The sequence below is a fragment of the Notechis scutatus genome, chromosome 13 (genome assembly GCF_049901735.1).
Source record: "Notechis scutatus isolate UNSWTSFEM ecotype Mainland chromosome 13, rNotScu1.2, whole genome shotgun sequence".
NCBI classification, from domain to species: Eukaryota; Metazoa; Chordata; class Lepidosauria; order Squamata; family Elapidae; genus Notechis; species Notechis scutatus.
In genome coordinates, this window is record NC_142021.1 from 8,972,419 (window position 1) to 8,999,453 (window position 27,035).

A 27,035-nucleotide genomic window follows, 5' to 3' on the forward strand; every position below is an offset into this window, starting at 1 on the left:
GGAAACCCTACCTCATTTCTGACAAATGGCAGTCCAGTCTCTTCTTGAAAGCTTCCAGTGATGAAGCTCCCACAACTTCTGAAGGCAACTTTTGTTCCATCGGTTGATTGTTCTCACTGTCAGAAAATTCCTCCTTATTTCCAGGGTTGAATCTCTCCTTGATCAGTTTCCATCCATTATTCCTTGTTGGCCTTCGAGTGCTTTGGAAAAATAGTCTGACCCCTTCCTCCTCTCTATGGGAGCCCTGCAAATATTGGAAGGCTGCTCTCCTGTCTCCCCTGGTCCTTCTCTTCACTAGACTAGCCATGCCCAGTTCCTGCAACCATTCTTCATGTGTTTTAGTCTCCAATCCTCTAATCATCCTGGTTGCTCTTCTCTGCACTCTTTCTAGAGTCTCAACCTCTTTTTTATAGTGTGGGGACCAAAACTGGATGCAGTAGTCTAGGTGTTGTCTTACTAAGGCTTTATAGCGTGGGATTAGTACCTCCCTTGACCTTGATTGTATCCCTCTGTTAATGCAACTTAGGATTGCATTGGCTTTTTTGGCTGCCACCGCACACTGTTGGCTCATATTTAACTGGTTGTCCACTAAGACTCCAAGATCCCTCTCACAGTTCCTGCTACACAGTATAAGCATTCAGGTGTGACATTCAAGATTCATGACAATCATTACCTGTTTTGCTAACCTGAGCTCAGAGCAGACAGCTACTAGTTTCACCAACTAACATAGCATGTCTGAAAGCAGCTGCCAACAAACACGTTTTGAAACTCGGATTTGTTCCATTGCTCTATGTCACATGATGGTGAACCTGTGGCACGCAAAGCCATTTGTGCCAGCACGGGAATCACAGGCAAACTTACCTCACTGCGCATATGCAGGCTTCCCAGCTGATTTTCGGCCTGTTTGAGGCCTTTTTCGGCCTCTTAGAGGCTTGAGGACGGCTTCTGCAACCTTTGCAGGCTGAAAAATAGGCCCGTTTTATCACTTCCTGTAATACCGGAAGTGACGAAACAGGCCTATTAGAAGCTGTCCTCAAGCCTCTAAAAGGCCGAAAATCAGCTAGGAGGCACAGTGCAAGTAAGGGGGCGGCGTGAGGGGATTGCGCACACATGCGTAGGGGGCATGGGGGCACGGGCATTGCCTTCTGGGTGCTGGCACGTGAGCGTGCAAGCATGCACAATTTTTGGCATAGAAGCCGAAAAAGATTAGCCACCACTGCTCCATGTGTTGCATTCAGAAGAGGCCAATTATACCAATACTGCTGTTCCATGACTTATGACCGTAAAAGATCCCCAAATTGTAGTGTGGCGACCAAAGTGACTTATGACCTGTTTTCTGACTTACAACCGTTGCAACATCCCCATGGTCACGCGATCAAAATGCGAGTGTTTGCCAGCTGGCTTGTATTTGATGGCTGCAACTGACATTTTGGGCTCCGTTGTGAGCAGTAAATCAAGGACAACTACTGTACAATGTGGCAAAAAAAGATAAAACAGGGTGAAGTTCACTTAACAATCACCTTGTTTAACAGCATAAATTTTGAGCTCAGTTGTGGTCGTAAGTCGAGGACTACCTGTATACCACATTCCGCTGTTGTCCTTTATGCCTGAGGTTTGCTTTTCTGCTTAGAGAAATCAATATGTGTGATGATCCAAAGGGACGTGGCACAAAGGCAACACGGTAAGATAATCAGTGGGAGTCCCCTTATTAGCTCCAACTTTGCCCCCAATGACCTGGTTACCTTCTGGCTGGAGAAAAACCCTCCCAGGAACAGCCCTTGGCTGCAGAGAATCAAGTCCAAAATATGGTCAACAAAAACTGTAACTGTAAGTCCAATCAATGCAAAATGAGGTAATCAGTCTGGCAGGGTAAGAGAAGGAATTCCAGATGTGAAGGCACGACAATAACTCAACACGGTTGGGAGGACGCTAGGAACACAGATAACCAAGGTCAACACAAGATAAACTCACGTTTGTTCCCAGCAGATGCCGCACTCAGCATGCATCTTTTTTAAACTCTCTTCCCAGGTGTGTCTAATGAAGGGAATCAGGGCCCTTTCCTCCCCTGTAAGCCATGCAACCCATGTTGCTCTCTTCTCCGCTCCTCCCTGCATGCCCTAGGATGAAGAGGGGCTGGGCCTGGGTCTTCCTCTGAACTCCCTCTCCCTTGTTCTACCTCTTCCCTGCTCTGCCCAGCCAGACTTTGCCCTTGCCCAGTTTCCTCCACAGCCAACGGAGCCACACTCCCACTCCCTGTCAGTTGGTTGTCCTCTTCCTGGGATTCAGACTCCGACAGGGGCATGACAATATGTTGTCTCCCCTCACCATAGAAAATTCCCTGCAGACAGAAATCTAGTACATCAAGGAGAGGAAGTCAGCCATGTTTTCTCTCCGATGAGCTGCTTTTCTCACATGCAGGGGATTCTTTTAAAAATAGGCGGTCAAGTTTTGCATGCCCACCACCAAACTGCCTTAGGTTGCAAAGACTTCTCTCATTGTTAGCTGCGTAAACTCCTTGCTATGCACACTGCTATGCGATCTGCGGGCTTAGCACATTTGCCATAAAGAAGCCACATTACCAAGTTCTTCACTAAAACATCACCAGTAGGTGATGCTCTAATTATATATTGGGGCGGGGAGGGGGGGGAATAAGAAATTAAGCCATTCAATGAATGTAAGACGTTTTGACGGCTGATGCAGTGTGTTTTCTGCTATCAAATGCATTTTCTTTTTCATTGAAATTTTATTCATGTGACGGTTGGAACATTACTGTTGTTACCTTGGGGTGATAAAAGTATCCACAGAAGTTGCATCAGTACGTGTTGTGTTCTTTTTTTTTTTTTTTTTGCACAAACATGGTACACAACAGCTAAGGGCCATCAGAGCTCATTGTATAACTTCACAGATTACCTTGAATTAGGTTTGGCATGTGTGTGTGTGTATGTGTGTATCTATATATCTCTATCTCTATCTCTATCTCTATCTCTATCTCTATCTCTATCTCTATCTATCTATCTATCTATCTATCTATCTATCTATCTATCTATCTATCTATCTACCATCTATCTATCTCTATCTATATATTTCTAATCAATCAATCAATCTATCATCTATATCTATCTATCTATCATCTATCTATCTATCTATCTATCTATCTATCTATCTATCTATCTATCTATCTATCTACTTACCTACCTACCTATCTAATCTATCTATTTAATCTATCTTTTCTTATATCTATCTATCTGTCTGTCTATCTATCCTATTTATCCTATCTATCTATCTATCTATCTATCTATCTATCTATCTATCTATCTATCTACCTACCTACCTACCTATCTAATCTATGTATTTAATCTATCTTTTCTTATATCTATCTATCTATCTATCTATCTATCTATCTATCTATCTATCTATCTATCTATCTATCTATCTATCATATATTGAAAGAGAGAGAGAGAGAGAGAGCTTAGTGTAGTAGCTAAGGCATTAAGCTAAAAACTAGGAGAGTGTGAGTTCTATTCCCACTTTAGTTACAAAGCCAGCTGGCTGACCTTGGGCCGGTCACTCTCTCTTAGCCCTAGGAAGGAGGCCATGGCAAACTACTTCTGAAAAACCACTTCTGAAAAACCTGACCAAGAAAACTGCAGGGACTACTCCAGACAGTCTCCAAAAATTGGATGTGATTGAACAAAACAAACAAACAAACAAACAAATTGCAATAATCCAAGTCATACAATATGTTAATTGTGGAGTCCTTAGTGCTTCCTGAGCTTCGTTATTTGCTTGCCGACATTTCATTACCTGACTAGGTAACATCATTAGTGTGGGTCTAGCTCCCTGTTTACCTTCCCTTGCAGTGGTTAGTGCGGTCTGGGTTTATCCTTGGTTGATTAGAATATTGCTTTCTGCTTGATTGTTTGGCTGGTGTTAATCCCTGCTTATCTGGGTGTAGGCTGCTGGAGAAGACGTGTTCTGGCCTTTTTTGTTTCCTTCTTGGCCCTTTCATTGTCTGTTTTGAATGGTTTGTAAATGTGGTTTTATCTCTATGTGCCTATTGATGACTGATTCGTCTGAATGCCCAGTTTTTCAAGACATCTACAGCGTTTTTTGGATTTTGCCTGATTTAAGATGCTCACATTTTCCCAGATGAAACTATGATCGACCCTGTCCATGTCTTATATAAGATTAAAATAGTTTCATCGTGCCTTCTGACTACTGTCCTATGTAGTGACCATTACAGTCCTTACACTGTACATTGGAGAAGATTCTCATTTTTCTTCTTCTTCTTCTGGGTTTACTGGGTCTTTTGGTTTACTTAAGATGTTTTGGGAGGCTTTAGTTGGGTTGTGTGCTACAATGATGCCACATGGATGTAATTTGTCTTCTGGTTGTTTCTGAGACGTTTTGATAGTGTTAACCTTTTCATTGCTTGTGTTTGGTTGTTCTATACTGGGTTGAGTGGTCAGGCAGTTTTTGATAAAGTTGTGCGGCTATCAAACATGATGGGTATAAACAAAATGGTGGGTATCAAAAAAAATGATCAAAAGTGCCTGATATTTTGATTAAGAAAGAAATAATAGATCAGGGAAGCCACAGGATTCCATGATGGCTTAGTGGAATCTCTGAATGTAGCCATTCTCTCTGTACTAATCTATGGCTGTAATAGGTGATATTCTTGACCTAGTTCACGTGTAAGACTTGTGGACTTCAACTCCCAGAATTCCTGAGCTAACATGACTGGAGGAGGAATTCTGGGAGTTCAAGTCCACAAGTCTTAAAGCTGTCAAGTTTGAAAACCCCTGACCTAGTTTGAAAAAATTACTTTGCCAAAAGCACATAATCACATATTTCCCCCAGTTAAACTCCTAATGGCCCTTTTTATGACTTTCACTTCCGTTTTAAAAAAAAGAAATTGAAGAAAAAAATGTACAGAATTTTCTGGTGGCCCCACTCAAGGAAGGCTTACCAACCACCAATCCCATTCTTCCCCTGTTCCAGATCTTATTATATACCCAAGAGGAGTGAAATGTCACCCACAGAAAAAGAGTTCCTAGAGCTGCTCCAGTTTCCTCTGCGCTGGTTTAGGATTTCCTCTCTCTGATGACAGCTGCCAGAGAAGGTTCACAATCCATCTTTCGTGGCTGACCAGGAGGGTCAGCTGAACCCAAAGCAACCCAAAACTGCTGACTGGTTTGTGGCATTCACACACGGCACAGTTACCTTGCCCCACTTCCCATTAAGCACCGGAATGCCACAAAGCATCAATTCAGTCGGGAGCCTGCAGGAGACTTAGCAGGATCTCAGATGTTGGAAAGCTTTGCAAAAAAAAGAAAATAAATAAATTCTAAAAGGGGGCTGTGGATGTAGCTTTTGGAGACAGAGGATTTGTCCGAAGAAAAGATGTTTAATATCCAGGGCCAATCAAGCACCTGACCAGGGTTTTGTGCCACCCAATTCAACCCAGACGCTGCAACCCTAGAGTGATGCTAGCCATCAATTCTGCCTCTGCAGAATGGAATCAGAGATGGTTCGTAGCATTGGCAGAGGGAGAAATACCCTTTGCATGCTAAGAGGCTTGGTGCTTGGAGAGGCATAGCTGTTGGTATCGTGGGCTGGCACGGGCGAGAAGGGGATACCCACTTCCCCACTCGGACGGGCAAAAACATTTCGGGGGGAGATAAGCCCACGGCGCCGTTCCACCTCCCTCTTGGAGGGGGAGGAGGGCAGGATGGAGAGATTCCCCCCAGCCCGCAAGGGAGCCGATCCCTTGGCGAGGCCGCGCGAATGCAGGAGAGTTTCCTCCTTCGTCCCCCCTTTTCCTCCCTTCTTCTCCTCCCCTCCAACCTATCCAATATACCACGTGACTTCGCCCCTGCGCTGTGCGCGGGGAGCGAGGCAGCGAGGGCCAGCAACCGAGCCGATTACAACCGCGCACGCAGGCGTGCAAGGACGCGCGCAAGGGGAGGCGGGCGGGCGGGCAGGCAGGCAGGCAACCATCGCGCAGGATCGCATCCCCTCCTCACCTTCGCCGACGCCCCCCCCTCCCCACTCCCCAACCCTGACACTCCTTCCAGCTGTGGGCGCATCCCGTTCACCTTCTCTCCCTCCGTTGGCTTCTGCCCAAGCTGGCTGGCCTGCGTCGGCGCTGTGTCCTTGCTTCTGGCTGCCCCCCCTCCCTTCCCTACCCCGCCCGGGCGTGCCTCACCCCTCCCCTCCCCATCCTCAGCCCCTTCCCCTTTGTAGAGCCTCCAAGAGAGAGACGCGGGGGTCCCTTCTGGGCTGAGAAACAGACGCCGAAGGAGAAGGCGGTCCAGCGGTGCCTGCGTGGAACGCCGTGGTGCTGAAACGGACAGCTCCTTGTCGCCGGCAATGCATTGACTCGCCTTGGGCTGCCCCCTTCCTCTCTCGCATCCAGAAGTCGTGGGAAGGGGGGTATCTCAGGACTTCCTACTGCCTTCTTCCTCTCCCCCACCCCCCACCAGCTCCCTTCCCCTCAGTCCTTCCTTCCTTCCACCATCCGGCCAGGCAGGGACTGCTTGCCTTCGATGCTGCTGCAGCTCCCGGAGCTGCCATGCCTTGACGCCTTCTCGACCCAGCAGCTTCCATGGCGGTTGCCAGGAAAATCAAAACTTTATTGACGGTGAACATCTTGGTTTTCGTGGGCATCATCCTCTTCTCGGTCTACTGCAGGATCCAGGACCGCTCCCAGGAGCTGGTGCAGATCGTCCGGAGCGCTGACCGACGGATGAGGGGAAGGAATGCCAAAGTGGGAGCCCTGCTGGACAGGGAAGCCATCCTGCAACGGTTGGATCATCTGGAGGAAGTGGTGTACAACCAACTCAATGGTGAGGAAGGGAGGGGAGCATCGGGGCAGTTGACTGAGCAAATTTTTTTGTGGGGGAGGGAACATTTGATTGTTGAATAGTGCTGTCTAATAGCTTGCTAAAGGTACAAAAATGTGAGTCAGAGACATGGTGATCATACGCTTCTTAGACACTGCGGAGTTTTCTAAAGCTTGGGACAGACTGTAATATCTTCTATCCAGTCACTGTCTTTATCAAGATTGAGCAAAAGTGGATTAAAACAAGGGAATAATGTCCTTTCTTGAGCATTATTTATTCTGGAATTCCATGTTGAGCTGGTGCTAAACTTTTAACAAGAGGAGCTAAGTTGGAGCTAATGCCGTAGTTCAGACTTACTATCAGTTATTTTTAAATGCCCCTGCGAACGATCTGGATAACCAACACAACTCAAACTGTGTGCAGCCAGTCTACATCAGCAGGTTTTATTTTACAATCTCAGTTTGTTCCAAGGAGGCTTTCCTTCAATTTGGCCAGAAGACTAGAGTTACAGTTCAAAAATCTGTGGCCGGCTCCTCACACCTTACTAGGTCATGTTTTTTGGTGGCCTCACCTGGTGTAACTTTCCCAGCCTTCATTTCCTCTCTGTAAAATGGGCTTGTACGTAAAGGTGCACTCCTTAATTTCTCATTGCATGGACTGTGCACTTCTGGATGAACTCAATTTGCAAAATTGAGAGCATGTTTGGAGAAGGGAAGATACTGAGATCCTGTATTGTGAAGTTGTGTAGACAGGCTGTCTTATGCCATTGATAAGGGCACCTTCCTTTGGTGGTGGAAGATACCAGGGAAAGGATGGAACCATTTGATTTGGGCGTGGTGCCATACCATCCAGGCTCATCTGATCGGTGGTTGGTGGTGAAATAAAGGTAGAACATTTCTTGTTGGGACAATGATGTGCTTGACTGAGGAACCATTGCCTTGATGTTTGGCTGAAGAAGCCAAGCCATAGGGAGCGGAAAAAGGAGGATACAAATTTTGGCTAAAGTCCCTTCCCTCAAAGTGACTCCATGCCAGCTGCTCCTTGGTATTTACAGTTCTTTTGCCAACACCAGAAACAACCCATCTGTTTGAAGCAATGCAGTAGGATTACTTTGTGGCAGCTCCTTCACACAGTCTTAGTTGGTGGTTTGATGCTATGAGATGAAAAGAGCTGTGTGTGAAAACAGCTGGTCATCATTAAGAAGTTGGAGATGCCTGCAAAAACCAGGGTCCATTGTGGGTGGACCCTTTGCCCAAATTGCTTGAACTGAGGCCCAGTAAAAGAAAAGGAAGAGATATTTAATTCTGAAGCCACCTTTAAAAAAATAAAATGACTAACAGTGTCCTTTCTATTGTGTACCCAGAGCCAATGAATGCTGTAAAGCACTTTTCAAGTTCTAAAACTGGATTAACAGGAACAGGCTGGACTGCTATATTAGCGGTAAAATTATCCTGGTTTCTGCTGTTCTTCAGCATTTCTTTAACCTATTAGCTACCACTGCTGTTCCTAATTCTCATGAGGGCAGATGTAAGATTTTCCAGTTTCTTATTCTGTCACCCCTCCTCTTACGCTACCTGGAAGAGGGTGTTTAATAATAAAAACTAATTTGATGTATATAAATTAAATCCTGGTTATTGCATGGTTTAAATCAAGCTGATCCAATCTGATTATATTGGTCCTACTCTTTTTTTTTTTTCAAAATGTCCACTATCGGATAGGAGCATTTGATTTTACAGTTCAATATAAAAACCTAGGACACACAATATTTTAATGATGTCTGTGGAGATTCTCAGCCATCCAGGTCATAGTTGTTCCAAAGGTGCTTTTTTTCAAGAGGCAACTGGACTTTCTTGTTTTTCTTTGAGGTTGTTTCACTTCTCGTCCAAGAAGCTTCTTCAGCTCTGACTGGATGGTGGGAAATGGAAGGATTTATGTTCCTTGCAGACAGCCGGTCATTTGCATTCTTTCTAGAGAGCCATTGAGGCCACTTGGAGGTTTATCTGTGTCCTCAGGATCACCTGAGCAGTGCAAATGGGTGTGGAGTCTTCTTGGAACTGCTGAAAGGACTGTGTTGTGGACTGGGGATATATGATGTTGTATCCCTCCTCCTCTGTTAAGGGAGAGCTGTTCAATTTTAACACCAATGGCCACTTTGACTCCCCTCTTTCAATCCATTCGCACTTGGGTGAGAAGCGAGCAGTTGAAACGTTCAAAGAAAAATGAAGTCCAGTTGCCTCTTGAAAAAAGCACCTTTGGGACATACTTCAGTGATACTTTGCAAAAGTTTGAGAGGTATTTATAATCAAAGCATCCTACTTCAGGTTTAGTCACAGTTAAACTGGTGTAGGGCTGTGTAAAGCACACCGATTTAAATGAGAACTGGGAGCATCGGAGCTGCTCATGTCACAGTTGGGTCAGACATAAAATGGAGGAATATCTCAAACAGGTAATCATCACCAATGAATAATTGGCCCCTCTCCTATTTCTGGGGGACTCAGTGCTGTACAGGTGGATTTCTCTTGCCATTCAGTTGCTAGCTTGCTTCAGTCCCTTTCTGATTGACCACAAAAAATCGGTTTATTGAATAGGTTTTGCAAGGTAGGTTTGATGGTTTCTAAATGATGGGTACGGCGGGAAGGATTATTGAGTTAGTAATGGGGAAACACAGTGGCTCAATGGCTAAGTCGCTGAGCTTGTCAATCAGAAAGGTTGGCAGTTCGGCGGTTCGAATCCCTAGCGCTGCCTAACGGAGTGAGCTCCCATTCTTTGTCTCAGCTTCTGCCAACCTAGAGGTTCGAAAGCATGTAAAAAAATGCAAGTACAAAAATAGGAACCATCTTTGGTGGGAAGGGAACAGCGTTCCATGCGCCTTCGGCATTTAGTCATGCCAGCCACATGGCCACGGAGACGTCTTCGGATGGCACTGGCTCTTCGGCTTTGTAACGGAGATGAGCACTGCCCCCTGGAGCCGGAAATGAGTAGCACACATGTGCGAGGGGAACCTTTACCTTAATGGGGAAAGTCTTAAGAATATTGGACAGAATATTCTGTTATCTCTGCAGTTGCATTCACTTCCCATGTGAAATAATGAAATCTTTTTGGTCCAGAAAAAGTTTGTATCCCACGGTCCTAAATTCCCACCCAAATGGAAAAAAAAAAAAAAACAACCTGGACTGAAACGTTTAAGCCATGCTCCTTTTAATAACTGAATCACGAGATGCCTTCCAGCATCCCTTTAGAACAGGGACCGGTTCCATGGAGAGGTTTTATTGCGCGGACTGAAGGAGGCTGGTTTTGCATGCAAAATTTGAAAACCTATCAATGGTCTGCGGCTTATAGCAATAGCACTTAAGACTTATATACCACTTCCTAGTGCTTTCCAGCCCTCTCTCAGTGATTTAACAGAGTCAGCATCTTGCCCCCAACAATCGTTTTACTGACCTCGGAAGGAGGGAAGGCTGAGTCAACCTTGAGCCGGTCAGGATCGAACTGCTGGCAGTGGGCAAAGTTAGCCTGCAATACTGCATTCTAACCACTGTGCAAAAGAAGGAAGGAAGGAAGGAAGGAAGGAAGGAAGGAAGGAAGGAAGGAAGGAAGGAAGGAAGGAAGGAAGGAAGAGCAATAGCACTTAGACTTATACACGCTTCACAGTGCTTTTACAGCCCTCTCTAAGTGGTTTACAGAATCAGCCATTTGTCCCCAACCATCTGGGTCCTCATTTTACCCACCTCGGAAGGATGGAAGGCTGAGTCACCCTTGAGCTGGTGAGACTCAAATTGCCAAACTGCTGGCAGTCAGCAGGAGTAGCCTGTATTACTGCATTCTAACCACTGTGCCACCACAGCTCTTTATTCTCTTGTTGTAGACCCTGGAAGTTGAATTCTTAACATTTGGAGAATTATAGGTTAGGAATGTTTTTCCCCTTTACAACCGTTGTAGCCTTCTCCAGGTCACGTAATCCAAATTCAGACGCTTGGCTTCAGCGACTCATATTTACGATGGTTTGCAGTGATTCCCCCTTTTGCAACCTCCTGACCAGCGAAGTCAAGGAGGGGGGTTTGCCAGATTCGCATAACCACTGTGTGACTAACTTAACAACCGCTTCACAGATGTGGCAAGCGAGGTTGTAAAATGAGGCAAGACTCACTTAACCAATGTCTTGCTTAGCCACAGAGGTTCTGGTCATAAGACAAGGCCTTACTTATTTGTATTTGCTTTCCTCTTGTTGGGCCTGTGATTTCCCCTTCCTTGCTCCTTTGTTTTTTAGCTGATATATTTTTTTCCTCCTAAGCTTGTTTCTCATTTTCATACCCTTGCTTTATTTTATTTTTTTATTTTTGTTTTTAATTGCTGCAAACTACCCCTGAGCAATGGAACGAGGTTGGAACGGCAAGGGAAGATTAAAAAAAAAAAAAAAGACAGAATACGTTTCCCCCTAAATTATGTTTGTTAACCTCAGGCGATTGTTTTTATTGTTGGGAGATTTAAACTCTTCGACACAGATTCACTGAAGAACCTTGAGGCAAATCGCTCATTCTTAAGTTAGTTCCCTCAATGAGGAGTAAAAAAAAGGGAGAAGTTGTAAAAATTCCTCAGCAGTTGAAAAAGAATGATATATAAACCAAATATAAACAGTCCCCCTCCCCCAATTTTCCCCCTCTCTTCCCCTTAATTTATTTTTCCCTCTGCCTCCAACAAATATATTAAAAAGGTTTTAGGATAAACAAATAAAGCATACAGTATTTTTTCCCCCTCCGTGTAAGCAGATTTCTAATGGAAACAGGCTTGATTGATATTGTTTGGAAGTAATTTGCAGACTGGCGAGAAATGTCTAGTTTAGAGACCCTGCAGAAAAAGTTGAGCTGTTTGGCACATTGCCTCTATGTTTCTAAATGTTCACACTTCAAATCTCCCCGTTCCTAATTTCTGGATCTGCAGAAAGCTGAGACGGTTCCTCCATATTGTTCTCTCTCATCCTCTGAGCTTGGTGGTTTTCTTGCAGATGTTTCATTACCTGAACTAGGTAACATCATCAGTATTAGAAGGGAGTGGCGTGTGCGCAGAGGAGAAGGAGGAAGGAAGGAAGGAAGGAAGGAAGGAAGGAAGGAGGAGGAGGAGGAGGAGGAGGAGGAGGAGGAGGAGGAGGAGGAGGAGGAGGAGGAGGAGGAGGAGGAGGAGGAGGAGGAGGAGGAGGAGGAGGAGGAGGAGGAGGAGGAGGAGGAGGAGGAGGAGGAGGAGGAGAACTCTGCAGTCCTTGGTGCTCTCTGAGCTTGGTGGTTTTCTTGCAGATGTTTCATTGCCCAAACGAGTGATGTTAATCTAGCATTGATGATGTTACTTAATTTGGTTAATGTAATTTGGGTTAAGGACCAATCATTCCAACCCTGAGCTACAAATATTCTCCTTTTGGTCACCCTAACTCTTTTGAAGCATAAAAAAAAAAACCAAAATATAATAAAAGGAGATGGCTAAGATTCCACCATACTCCTTTTGCATATTCTCCTGGGGGGAATCTGCATTGGCTGACAATTTGCCTCCAGGTCTGATTCAAGATGCTGGTTTGTCACCTTCGAAACCCTACGTGATCTGAGACCAGGTTATTTGTACAGGGTCATCATTTCCTAGTCTCATCAGAATAACAGTAAATCTCCTGTGTTGAGAGGGAGCTATTTCCTGATTAGCGAACAACTTGACAGCACAAACCTCTAAAGAAGGGTGGAACTTTGCTTTCTAGAACACAGAATTAAAAGGCTGGAAGGGACCATGGAGATCTTCTAGTCCAATCCTGGACTCAAGCAGGAGATTCTATACATGGTTAACCTTTTTGGCACCGAGTGCTGAAATACACGCATGCACCAAAAACTGGAAAAGCAACTCCCTGGTCTTTTCGCTTCCAATGCGCATGCATGTGAAGACCAGCTGGCCAGCTGAATTTCTAACATACATGCACACTGGCCAGCGGAGCTTCGCGTGTGCATGTGCATTAGAAACTAGAACACTAGGTGGCTGGTGCACGTGTGTGCGCTGCGAGCTGCTTTTCTGGTTTCTGGTGCTCCCACGCACATGAAGACAGGCTGGCCAGTATGTACTGGAACCTGGAAGAGCTACGGGTGATGGCTGGTGTGCCTGGAGAGGTGGCTCTGCATGCCATTTCCAGCATGCGTGCCATGGTTCGCCATCATGGTCCTATACCATTCTGGACAAATGGCTGGCCAGTCTCTTGTTAAGAATCTCTAGTATTGGAGCAGCCACAACTTCTGAAGGCCAGTCGTTCCACTGATTAATTGCTCTCACTGTCAAGAAATTCCTCCTGAAGTCCAGGTTGCTTCTCTCCTTCATTAGTTTCCATCCTTTGCTTCTTTTCCTACCTGGAGGTACTTTGGAGAATAGCTTGACTCCCTCTTCTTTGGGGCAGCCCCTGAGATATTGGAACACTGCAGTCATGTCATCTACCCAACCCACCAGAGTGGGGAGACAAGCAATGTTACAAGTCCCCTCTCCTAAAGAAATCCATCTAGTCTAGTGGGATCAAGAGGAAGGAAGCGCCGATAATACCCAGGAAATATTCACATATTTAATCATACACATAATAACAGCAGCTAGAATCACATATGCACAACATTTGGAAAAATGAAAGTATACCCACAGATGAGAAGCTAATAAAAAAAAATTAGAATGTGCCAAATTGGACAGGCTAACAATGGAACTTAAGGACAAAGAATAGAATAGAATAGAATAGAATAGAATAGAATAGAATAGAATAGAATAGAATAGAATAGAATAGAATAGAATAGAATAGAAGAGAGAATGAAATGAGAAGAGAAGAGAAGAGAACGAAATGAGAATAGAATAGAATAGGGAATGACATGAGAATAGAATAGAATAGAATAGAATAGAATAGAATAGAATAGAATAGAATAGAATAGAATAGAATAGAACAGAATTCTTTTATTGGCCAAGTGTGATTGGACACACAAGGAATTTGTCTTGGTGTAAATACTCTCAATATATACATAAAAGAAAAGATACATTTGTCAGGAGTCGAGAATCATAAAGTACAACACTTAATGATAGACATAGGGTACAATAAGCAATCAAATCATACCAGGAAACAGTCAATATAAATCGTAAGGATACAAGCGACAAAGTTACAGTCATACAGTCACAAGTGGGAGGGGATGGGTGATAAGCAGTGATGAGAAGATTGATAGTAATAGTAGTGCAGACTTTGTAATAGTTGAACAGGATTGAGGGAATTATTTGTTTAGCAGAGTGATGGCTTTCGGGGGGAAACTGTCCTTGTGTCTAGTTGTTTTGGTGTGCAGGGCTCTATAGCGTCATTTTGAGGGAAGGAGTTGAATGTCCAGGATGTGAGGGGTCTGTAAATATTTTCACAGCCCCCTTTTTGACTCGTGCAGTAAACAGAGGAAACAGAATACTACTTAACATGGGATGTATTGTATAAATGTGTAACAGGTGCAGAGATTAGTACTTAACAATGAAAGAAGATTAGCAAAATAGAAATAATACAAATATATAGAAATATGTAAGAATACACAATGTAAGCAATACCACTATCGGACTGTATGTGAATATAATTTAAAGTTTATAGAATGATAAATGTAATATCGTATTAGGATATCGTATCGGTAGGAAAATAATAGTTATAATTATGATATACAACACTAGTCAAAAGAGACTATACTGTATGACTATGAGAATAATAGTTATAACCAGGATGTATACTATGATGAAATTGGAAATGTGATGAATAATAACGAAAAATGTTTTATAGATAGATATAGATATAGATATGGATATAGATATAGACTCTTGACAAATGTATCTTTTCTTTTATGTACACTGAGAGCATTTGCACCAAAGACAAATTCCCTGTGTGTCCAATCACACTTGGCCAATAAAGAATTCTATTCTGTTCTGTTCTGTTCTATTCTATTCTATTCTATTCTATTCTATTGCTTATTCTATTCTATTCCTTATTCTGTTCTGTTCTATTCATTTTTCTATTCTATTCCTTATTCTGTTCTATTCTGTTCTATTCTGTTCTATTCTATTCTATTCTATTCTATTCTATTCTATTCCTTATTCTGTTCTGTTCTGTTCTGTTCTATTTTATTCCTTATTCTATTCTATTCTATTTATTCTATTCATTTTTCTGTTCTATTCCTTATTCTGTTCTGTTCTATTCCATTCCATTCCATTCTATTCTATAGTCTGTATTTCTTTTCTTTTTTTTTTTCAAATTTTGTTCTTTTGTACTTTACTAATTTATTTGATTCTTTTTGTTAGTTTTTATTGTTTTTTATTTTCAATTTTTTGTTTTAAATATGGTTTTACATTGTGTAAGCTGCCACTAGTCGCCATGCGCGAATAGGCGGCAATATAAATTAAATAGAAAAACAAATAAATATAGATATACATATAGAAATAAGATAGATATGGATATGGATATAGATAAAAGAGGAAGGGTCTCTTGTGGGTGTTACTGAGGGTTTTCAAATAGCCTGGACAATTATTTCATGAGGATGGCACTCTTGTCTTGGGCAGAGAGTTGGACTAGACGATCTCCAAGGTTGCTTCCTAGTTTTGATTCTATGTTCTATAAAACAATGTTCAATTTTTCTGTAGAGGTTTATGCTGTCAACTGCTCACTAACCTGGAAATAACTCCCCCCCCCCCCGCAACACAATGTGGATTTACTGTTGAGTAAATTTACTCAGTATTGCTACTGGGCCTGCCTTGAGGATCCTAGGTTGTTTGTAGAACTTAAAATGTTCTGGTACTGAATGCTGAATTGTATGAGACTCCACCAAATTCAAGCTATTTTTTTTTTGTGTTGTTGGAAAGAAGTACAAAAATATTACAAAAATAATAACAAGGGAATATCTCTTGATGAGTACCCTCTGCCTAGGCTGAATTGGCGCCTCCAACCATTTTTTGCCACACCGATTGATTTCTCGTCTCTCACATTCTTTGAATATTCGCCTTTCACAAATCTGTTGAGTTGTTGTCAGCTCTTGCCATCAACGTGATAGGTTGAGTGGCGAAAAGCACGTTGTCTGATGGACCCAACGGAAATTGCCTTGTTTTTTTTTTTTTTCTTTTTCCTTTTTTCAACTCTGCCTGAATTTTTGCACAACAGCTCCGTCTGGTGCACTTCATCAACCTCTCTATTGGTTATCACGCTGTGTTTGTCCTTTAATAGAAAGGGAAGAGTTGAATGACTGCAGTCGGGACTCACAAGGCAATGACAAGATCATTGTACAATGACAGGCTTTGACCTCTGGGAGCAAGGCTGTTTAAACATGGCTTATTTATGTGACTCAAACAACCATCCTTCCAATGTGTGCATTCCTTCCACCTGAGGCTGGGCAGCAGGATGGTAACAGATCCTGTAGCTTCTTCCAGTTTCATTGGGATGAGACATGTAGGCATTGTGGGGAAGAGGGGGGCATGCAGGACATAGTTGGGATCTAAGGATGTGCTAAGGAAATGGATCACTTGAATTCTTTTTGCACATTTCCTTTCCTCCAATGTCTATAAAGGTAAAGGTTCCCCTCACACATATGGGTCAACTTGATTTAAATCATGCAATAACCAGGATTTAATTTAATTTATTTAATTTAATTTAATTTAATTTAATTTAATAATTTAATTTAATTTAATTTAATTTAATTTAATTTAATTTAATTTAATTTAATTTAATTTAATTTAATTTAATAATTTAATTTAATTTTATATATATATATATATATTCTTAAGTTTTCGCGGGTACTTACATGTATGGTATTCAGCTTTGTTCGGGTATTTTCCCATGTCATTATAGTTGTGCTTTTAAAGTTGTAGCAACGTTTCGGCAGAATCTCATCTGCCATCATCAGGCTTCTGTATTGTGTTCGTCTGTGAGTCAGACTTTTACAGTTGTTTCAGTTTTAAATTTGGGGCTAGCTTACTGCTGTGCCAGAATGGTTTTTTCTTCATCCTGATTGGTTGGGAGTTTTATGTCTTCTGTCTGCTTTGTGGCTTTTTTGTGTGTCTTGATTGGCTGGCAACATTGTGTTTGCTGTATTGGAGGCTTTTAGTGCGGCTTGGCTCCAAGTAAATGGATGGCTATCATTTGTTAGGAAGCTAGGTTTCATCTGGGTGCCTGGTTGGGGTGTGTTTGAGCTGGAGGTATCAGGGGGGATCTGTTTGTGCCCAGGTGTTTGCCTGGCTTGTGGTGTGGAGATTTTTTTTTTAATATTTGTTTTCGTAGATTTTCACGGGTACAGGTATGTAGATCTAGGTGTGTTCAGGTATTTTCCCATGTAAGATTAAGCGTATCTTCCAGCGAGGTCCACTGCCATCCTCAGGCTCGTGCTTTTGGCTTCTGCTTGCACTGGCACGGCCGAAAGTACCAGCCTGAGGAAGGTGAGTGGGACCTAGCCAATGTTACCAAGATATTTATCTACACAGAAAGACCGAACACACCTAGACTATACATATACATATACATATATATGTATTTGTTTTCGTAGATTTTCACGGTACAGGTATGTAGGTCTAGGTGTGTTCGGGTCTTTTCCCATGTAAGATCTATATCTATCGTCTACCTATCTATATGCTATCTATCATTTTCTTTCTATCTATCTATCTATCTATCTATCTATCTATCTATCTATCTATCTATCTATCTATCTATCTATCTATCTATCTATCTATCATCTCTGTCTATCCTCTATATCTATCTATCCTCTATCTATCTCATATTGTCCACAATAGACAGATAGATGATGCTATCTATCTATCATCTATCTATCTATATGCTATCTATCATCATCTATCTATCTATCTATCTATCTATCTATCTATCTATCTATCTATCTATCTATCTATCTATCTATCTATCTATCTATCTATCTATCTATCTATCTATCTATCTATCTATCTATCTATCTATCTATCTATCTATCAGCTATCTATCTATAGTATCTATATATCTATATATCAGCTATCTATCATCTATCTCTCTTTCGTGGACAATGGGTTCTCTTAATGAGTATGATGTTTGCTTTACAACCACCACCACCAAATATATATATATATATGCAAAATCAGGTTGGTCACAGGATGACCCGCTGAATGATCAGCGTGACTTACAGCCATAAGTCAAGCACTATCTATAATGTCACTCCAGCATAGTGAACTTACAGCTTCAGCAACTAAGCAAAGGCGGTAGGCACTTTCTTGGACTCAAAAATAGATGTGAGTAGTGGGTCGGGGTCTTTCTAAAGTGGGAAGCTCAAGGCTTCCAAAAGAGAGGTCACCAAAGCTACTCTTTGGTCCCTGGCAAACGCCCAGCCATGTCAGCCTCCAGAGTAGCTTCCAGCTCGTGTGATAGACAGCTCTTGTAGACCTCCTCAACACCCTTGAAGGAAAAGGCGACTCACAGCGGTAGTGTGATTGAGCTATAGTTACACCTGCCGCACAACGCGTGCCCATTTATTCAAAAACAATCCTACCGAGTTCAACAGAACTTAATCTTTCCTCTAATGAGTTCACATCAACCCCTAGACATAATTGACTAGATTTCCTCTACAGATTTCCGCAGATAACTGCATAGACAATAATTTAACGGGAAGAGTTAGGGGTGAAAAAATAAAAGGATTCATTTCCCCGGGACACGCACAGTTCTTTTAATGCCAAAAGCAATTCAGAGGGTCAGCTTGCAATTTTACTGTAATTGCTTTCTCCCCCCTCCACACCTCCTTTCTCTCTCTCTCTCTTCCCCCCCCCAGCCTTCTCTTCCAGTAATACACAACAATCAATATGGCATGTAATTAGATTTCATTCAATCTGAAAAAAAGATGAGGACAATTTTTATCTTCTTATTATGCAGATGCTTCACACCTTGCCCTACACGTCTCTTTCTTATTAGACTTCATTGGCCTATTAGGGGTGGCAGCCATTTTGGAGAAGAAATTGGCGGGTGGGTTTGTTGTTGTTGGTTTTTTTTTGAAAATGCTGGCAGATTATCGTTCTTCGCACATCATCATAATTCGATTGTGTTCTCTTTGAGAAGATTAAATACAGCAGTAATTTTAGGCTTGATGAATGAATCCTGTTCCTAAGTGACAGCCTGACTGGGGGGGAAGTGGGGAAAGAAAGAAAAAACCCAGCATGATGTATTCATCCCACACCGCCAGGAGAGCATTTTGTAGCATGCCACTGGTTCCACTTAGCTGAAAGGAAGAGGGGAGGAGGGGAAAAAAAGTTGGGTGAAATGTATTTTGTGGATGGAAAATTCTAGGATGGATTTTCGCACTTCCACGGAAGAGCGCTGGAAACTTGCGAAGAAGTGTAGGCGATGACGTCTTTGAACCTGGAGTAGTTTCCCACAACCTGGATGACCTCCAAAATGTGGAGTTCAACTCCCAGAATTCCACAACCAGGAATGCTACCACTGAGAATTGTGGGAATTGAAGTCCTCACATCTGGAGGACCTCTAATCTGAATCTGACACAGAACAGGAAAGGATTCAGATGAAGTTCGGAGTGTACAACCTTCGAAGTGTTCTCTTCTTCAAGTTTAGCAGACAAAGTCCCTAATTTCCCTCAGCCTGGATGACCTCCAAAACGTGGACCAACTCCCAGAATACTAGAAGCAGGAACGCTATTGATGAGAATTGTGGGAATAGCTTGGAATGGAACAGCTTCCCTTTGTGGAAGCTTCCAGGGATGAAGCTTTGTGGAGCTTCATCACTGGAAGCTTTCAGGAAGAGACTGGACTGTTATCGGTCAGAAATGGTGTAGGGTCTCCTGCTTGGGCAGGGGGTTGGACTAGATGACCTATAAGGTCCCTTCCAACTCTGGTATTCTATATTCAATGGAACAGAAGTTTTTTTCAGAGGTTGTAGGAGCTTCATCACTGGAAGCTTTCAAATAGAGACTGGACTGCCATCTGTCAAAAATGGTGTAGGGTCTCCTTTTTGGGCGGGGGTTGGACTAGATGATCTACACGGTCCCTTCCAACTCTGTTTATAATCTGTAAAGGAGCAGAATGGCGCTTCTGATCAAGCTCACCAGTCGCTCTCCAGGGTCCTGATCATGCTGCTGAAATTTGCAGGCCGGGTGACTTTAACCTATTAAGGGTCCTCAGGACTGACGGTATCTATTACATCTGTTAGGGCCTCAGCGGTGCAGCTGGAATTAACCTTGATGAAGCGTTTTGTGTGGAAAAGGGCTATCATTGGCCCCAGCCGAGCATTTTATATCACGGTTCAATCTCAACTGTCCCTTTGAGCAACTGAAGATGTGGAGAAGCTGTTTCCGAAGTTTCTGGCCACTAATTTGGAACTCCACTTTCATCTCCCGGAATTGCCGGGAACAAAGATTTAAGTAAATACCAACCGCAAAGAAAATTGAATCAGAAGCTGAACGGGAGTAAGAAGCAAATGTTTGCTCGTTTTCCTTTCCTTCAGCCCTCTCCCGAAAGGGGATTGCACCAGCATTCCCAGTGGACAGATCAAAAGAAGGTCAACATCCACGCAACATACAAACTATGCGTTTCATGTTTCCCCCGTGGTTATGGAATCCATTTGGTGTGAATTTATAATAAACTAGCTGGATACCTATGCTTCGCGATGAAACTTTGTGATTGGGCCATGCAGGAGAAATTCAGTTCACAATCCGCTGGCTCAGTGGTGGTCGGTGATTGAAACACATAAGGGAATATCGCTCTCGATGCCTTGAATCCATAGGTGGAAGGCGTAGACATTTTGGTGAGGTACCGTTGTTTAGAGACGCGGTGGCTCAGTGGCTAAGACGCGGAGCTTGTCAATCAGAAAGGTTGGCAGTTCGAATCCCTAGCGCCGCATAACGGAGTGAGCTCCCGTTATTTGTCCCGGCTTCTGCCAACCTAGCAGTTTCGAAAGCACGTAAAAAATGCAAGTAGAAAAATAGGGATCATCTTTGATGGGAAAGTCACAGCATTCCGTGTGCCTTTGGCGTTTAGTCATGCCGTCCACATGACCACAGAGACGTCTTCGGACAGCGCTGGCTCTTCGGCTTTGAAACAGAGATGAGCACCGCCTTCTAGAGCCAGAAAAAATTAGCACGGATGTGCGGGGGAACCTTTATCTTTACCTTACCAATGTTTAGGAGCCCCAGGCCGCTCCTGAGTGAAGGATTGGAACGTCTGCCAGTTAGAACTGAGGTGACAGAATGTGAGACAACTGGCAGTTGGAAGGGATTTCTTTTCAGGTGGGGAGGGGGAGCAGAACTCCTTAGCCACAGAGCGTGTTAATAATAATAATATAGGAAATATTAATGCTCTGATGGTCATTTTGAAAAATCCTTTCTTAGTGAGCACCTAGAAGCCAAGAGGAACATAGGTGCCAAATGTCAAGTTTGTAGGCTTTACGGTTCTGGAGGTTTTGTGTGATGATGCATGAGTGGTACTTGGCTTTATTAGATAGATGATAGATAGATAGATAGATATAGATATAGATATAGATATAGATATAGATATAGATATAGATATAGATATAGATATAGATAGATAGATAGATAGATGATAGATAGATAGATAGATAGATGATAGATAGAAATAGATACTTGGTGCTTTGCTGTTTTGCAATGAAATGCAGGTAGTCTCAAGTTACAACAGTTTGTTTAATGACCATTCAAAGTTACAACGGCGCTTTAAAATGACTTACGACCATTTTTCACACTTATATTTCACCCTCTCCACAGCCACATGATCAAACTTCCAAGGCTTGGCAACTGATTCATCTTTATGATGGTTGTGGTGTCCAGGGGGGTTCATGCGATCCGCCTTTGCAACACACAAAGTCAAGATTCACTTAACAACGATGTTATTAACGTAACAACTGCAGTGACTCACTGTGACAACTGTGGCCAGACATGGGGCAAAACTCACTTCACACATGAGCAACAGAAATATTGGGCTCAACTGTGGTCATAAGCTGAGGGTGACCTTTAGAATGCTTAAAGGCAGAGGTTGGACACCTAGTGAATGCTAGTGGAATAAGGAGGAGAAACCCATTTTTCGGTGTGACTTTCGGTGAGCATTTGTGGTGCATGTGTGTCTGTTTAATTGCAGGTTCCAGTTTAAATGATATGGGAGAGATTGAGTAACTAACATGCAGAAGTGAAATGGACCAGCTGTAGACTAATCTGTGTATTTATTATCCATGATAAAGCTCAGAGAACGATTTCCCAGTGCAATTTAGTTCTGGGTGGTGGAAGTTTTGCAAAACACACCTGCAGACAACCTGCTTCTGTTTTCTAATTGTGACAGCTGTATTCACCATTAACGTTGCACGACTTATTTTATAAACCATGAAATAGAAAGAAGCAATAGGTCCATTACATCAGACAATATCAATTTCAAATCATTGGTTTGATTCAAGCGTGCAGCTAAGTTTGGTTTGGACTTTTTTCATTTTTTAAGGATGCCAGCTTTAATATTTGCATTGATCCAATTTCAATAATCCAAATGAAATTATGAAATAGATTTGAGTAAGACTTCCAAATACGTAAAGAAAAATGCTTTTTGACCATGCACAGATGTGTCTAAATTATCCAAATGTATCCAGAAGTATCTGATTTAATTCAGTCCAACCTTCTGATTTGATTAATATTTAATTGAATCCCTCCCAGTTGAATCTCCAAATTGAATCTTTATCTTTAATGCAAGGTAATAATTTCTCCTTTATTTGATGTCAGCTGTTAAAGCAAAATTAATACCCTTTTGGCTGCAGAGTTGTTGGAAGTTGTGTAGCACATATAACAACAACACTACTAATAATAATGAGCAAACACTCCTCCTCCAGTCAAAGGACTGATGACGGTGAAATTTAATTACACAAACATTTACACGCACACAGAGGTGGCAAGAGAAAATGTATTGAAAATAGAAATAGTTCATTTCTCTAGAAGGCTGGCTCATTAACATTCTGGTTCAAGGGGTAAAGTGTAATTGTGGGTTTTGCATAAAGGAATTAGCCTGGACATTAATTTATACTTGCTAGTACCTGATGTAACTGCCTTAATAGTCACTATGTTTGGTGGTTTTCTTGCAGACATTTCATTACCGAACTAGGTAACACTATCACTGCTGGAAGGGTGAAGGGTGAAGGGTTTGCATTTGGTTTATATTGACAAGGCAAGTCAATAATATATAAACAGAGAGCAAATTCCCCTTACTTCTAAAACTGATGATGTTATCTAGTTGGGTATTGAAATGTCTGAAAAAAAATCACCAAGGTCAGAGCGGGTCAAGGACTGCAGAGTCCTCCTCCGCCTCTTCCTCCTCCTCTTCTTCTTCCTCCTCCTCCTCCTTCCAAACCTCATACCCTTCTAGCACTGCTAATGTTACTTAGTTGGGTAATGAAAAGTATGCGACAAGACTCCCAAACTCAGAGCACGTCAACCCTGAGCTACAGATATTCTCTCAATACCAACTGCTTAATATAATAGTCTGTGCTAAAAAGCCCCCAAATAACACACAATTATTTGCTACTCAACCAGGCAAGGGCTGAACCTGCAGGTAGCTTTGCTAGCTGCTTTACTTCCTTATTATCTGCACCTCGGTGTTCTTGCTTCACCTTCCTTACACAAATAGGAAGCTCCAATTGTGCAGTGACTGGCTAAAGAGTTGAGGGAACACAGCTTTGGAAACACAAGCTTCCCCCAAGGAAGGAGAGATCGGTTGTTAGGAGCAACGCTTGCTCCAAACACCTTCACTCCAGGGTGCATCCTGGTGTCCTTTCAATGTGTGAATATCAGACCTAGATCTCAGGCTTGAAACCACCTAATGTCTTACTCTTAACGGAAAGGAACATTTGAGTCACCCAGTCGGAGAAATGAGTTGACAACAATGCAGTGTGACATCTCTCTGGAGTACTTGAGACAAACAAACCTCCTGAGTGATTGTGCGTTGTGCAGTTCTTCAGGTACTGGCACAAAATGCGTCATGACAAGATCTTGTCTGGTTACTTGGAGGCCTCTCGGTAAAATGAACTGGAATTTAGTTAGTTGCGTTTTTTAAAATATCCTACCCTCTTTTTTTTATTATAAATAAATTAAGGTGGCGAACACATTCAACACACCTTCTTCCTCCTATTTGGCTCACAACAACAATCCTGTGAGGTTGGGCTGAAAGAGAGGGACTGGTCCCAAGTCATCCAGCTGGGTTTTCAACCTAAGAAAGGACTAGCTGTCAGGGTTCCGATAGATGCCCTAATTAAATGATTGGCACTAGCACTCCCAACTCTCCTGGTGATTGGCCCAAAGTCACCCAGTTAGCCTTGAGGCTTAAGGCGGGACTAGAACTCAATCATCTCCTGGTGATTGGTGATTGGTCACCCAGTTAGCCTTAGGCTTAAAGTGGGACTAGAACTCATCATCTCCTGGTGATTGGCCCAAAGTCACCCCATTAATCTTGAGGGTTAAGGTGGGACTAGGGCTCATCATCTCCTGGTGATTGGCCTAAAATCACCCAGTTGGCTTTCATGCCTAAGATGGAACTAGAACTCACAATCTCCTGGTTTCTAGCTTGGTGCCTTAGACCAAACTGGCTACAAAGCTCTATCAATGCAGATTATTTCCAACCCCAACCCTGCTTGGCTAGCAACCAGCAGATTATCGATTTAAACTTTAAAAGAGAGCCACTGGCAATGGGTGTTTTTGGTTGCTTGGGTGTCCGAGGTTGAGAGGCACGTAGAAATGGAACAGGGTTTGCCTCTTAATGCTGCTTACCTCATCCGGATGTCTCTCTCTCTCCCACTTCCTCCATTCTGCTGAGGCCACTTGATGGCATGAAGATCAATCCATCCTTATGAATAATCATGCTCTTTGATGAAACATCATTAAAGGGGGAGCTTAAGTGATTCCTTGGGTTGATTCCCAGCATTGTTTAACCAGTGTTCATACACTTAGTAGGAACTCTGTCCACATAGTGTGTTTGTGGACTCTTTGTAACGTCATCATCATCATCAGAATTGGAAGGGACCTTGGAGGTCTTCTAGTCTAACCCCCTGCTCCGGCAGGAAGCCCCATACCATTTCAGACAAATGGTTGTCCAGTCTCTTTCTAAAAACCTCCAGTGTCGGAGCACCCACATCTTTTAGAGGCAAGCCGTTCCACTGGTTAATTGTTCTCACGGTTAGGAAATTTCTCCTTAATTCTAGGTTGTTCTCTCCCTGATTAGCTTCCATTCATTGTTTCTTGCTTTGCCTTCTGATGCTTTGGAAAATAAGGTGACGCTCCCCTCTTCTTTGTGGCAGCCCCACAAATATTGGGAAACATCTATCATGTCACCCCTAGTCTTTCTTTTCATAGGTAGACCTACCCAATACGCGTTCTTCATATATTTTAGCCTCCAGCCCCTTTATCATCTCAGTTGCTCTTCTTTGGACTCTTTACAGAGTCTCAACTTCTTTTTATAAATTGTGGTGACCAAAACTCTATGCTGTATTCCAGTACCATATATAGCAGCACTGATTGATTGAGGAGGGATCCCTTGGATGAAGTTTATACCGCTCACTACTCCAAAGGAGGTTAGTCCCATGCTTCTGTGAACAGCATTAGTTATACGCAACCTTTGGCAAAAGTTGGCTACACTTTTTTTCTGACTGGAATGCTTTATGAGTTGACAACAGGCCCAGGCAAACACCGCACAAAGGCATCCTGAAACTGTTGTGTATGTGAAACTTACTTTCATGACTTTCTCACCAACCATTGCTAAGAGTGAACCAAACAACGACAGTAATTGGAAATATTCAAAGCTTGGGTTGTATTTTGGCAGGAGAAGGATCCTCAGAAGCTACTCAAGGTTGGGTTCTAGTTGGCCAAGATGATTAATTTTCACTAACTCATCCTGAGTTCAGGTTTTTTTTTTTTCTGGAACAAAATCTGGAACCGGCTTTTTTTTTCCTTTCCAGATTTAATTGGCTGGAAAATAGAGACAATTTCGTTTCCTTCTGCCTTTGAAGAGCCACCTGGCTCATCTGAAAAATACTTGCTAACATTTTGTTCTGAAGCAAAGTATATTTATAGAAAAGAGCAAGACCTGTGTGTTTGTGTATATTTTTTTTAACCCTCCTTTTCCTGAGGACAGGTTTCTTCATTCTATAAATATACTCAGGCACAATTTTAATCGGGAGCTGATCGTAATATCAGTTGGTGGCTGTGTACTGTCAAAGAATTACGGTAATGGAAGCAGCTAAATCTAGAAACCAATCAGCCTCCTCCTTCTGCACCGAAGCCGGAATTATGTTTATAAAATCTTTCTCAAAAAAAGGAAGCCATCATGGGAAAAGTGGCTTTAAATTCACAGAATCCATTTTAGAGCTTCCTATTTTCACTTATCCATGTTTTCTTCCTGAAAAAATACTATCTCAAAATTTGCCTTGGAAGAATGGTTTGAGGTTTGCATTGGGGAAATTTGAGACCATTCAAAATTCTGATTATATTTATATAGTTGCAGATACATTCCCAACAGTTTTCGTCTGCCTGTCTGTCTGTCTGCCTGTCTGTCTGTCTGTCTGTCTGTCTGTCTGTCTATTGCTCTATGTATCAGCCAGCCAGCCAGCCAGCCAGTCAGCCAGCCATCTCTCCCTATCTGCCTGTGTCTGTCTGTCTATCAATCTATATCCATCTAATCTATCTATCATCTGTCTTTCTGTCTATGCATCATCCATCCATCCATCCATCCATCCATCCCCTCTCTGTCTATCTATCTATCTATCTATCTATCTATCTATCTATCTATCTATCTATCTATCTATCTATCATCCATCCATCCATCCATCCAATCTATCTGTCTGTTTGTCTCTCTGTCAGTCTGTCTGTCTGTCTATCTCTCCATTCATCTGTAAGTTTGAAAATGCACATAACTAAGCCTAAAGAGAAATTTTAATGAAACATTTTGCTCAGTGACTGTGTTGGCTGTGATGGCTTCCACCACAGTTATTTTTGGATGGTGAAAGTCGACTCACTTATTGCCAATCTCACCAGACAGTCCAGCCCAGGAATTAACTCCAATGTCCATCCCTTCCCTGCTGAATCTAATGGGACAGGCTGATGGACATACTTGACTTTCCAGCCGTTCCATTCTGCTGCATCACCGCCACTGCTGTAGGACCAAGCTGACACCTTTGAGTTC

At 42.5% G+C, this 27,035-nt stretch overlaps 1 protein-coding gene across 1 annotated transcript in view; it reads left to right on the top strand.

Annotated features, from left to right (window-relative positions):
- Nucleotides 1-5,922: 5,922 nt before the first annotated feature.
- GALNT9 (polypeptide N-acetylgalactosaminyltransferase 9) overlaps nt 5,923-27,035 on the top strand; it is a 114,364-nt gene continuing 93,251 nt past the window's right edge. The window contains exon 1 of the mRNA XM_087942946.1: nt 5,923-6,848. Coding sequence (XP_087799072.1) covers nt 6,608-6,848 — 241 coding nt within the window. The 5' untranslated portion in view covers nt 5,923-6,607. The remainder of the gene's footprint in view (nt 6,849-27,035) is intronic.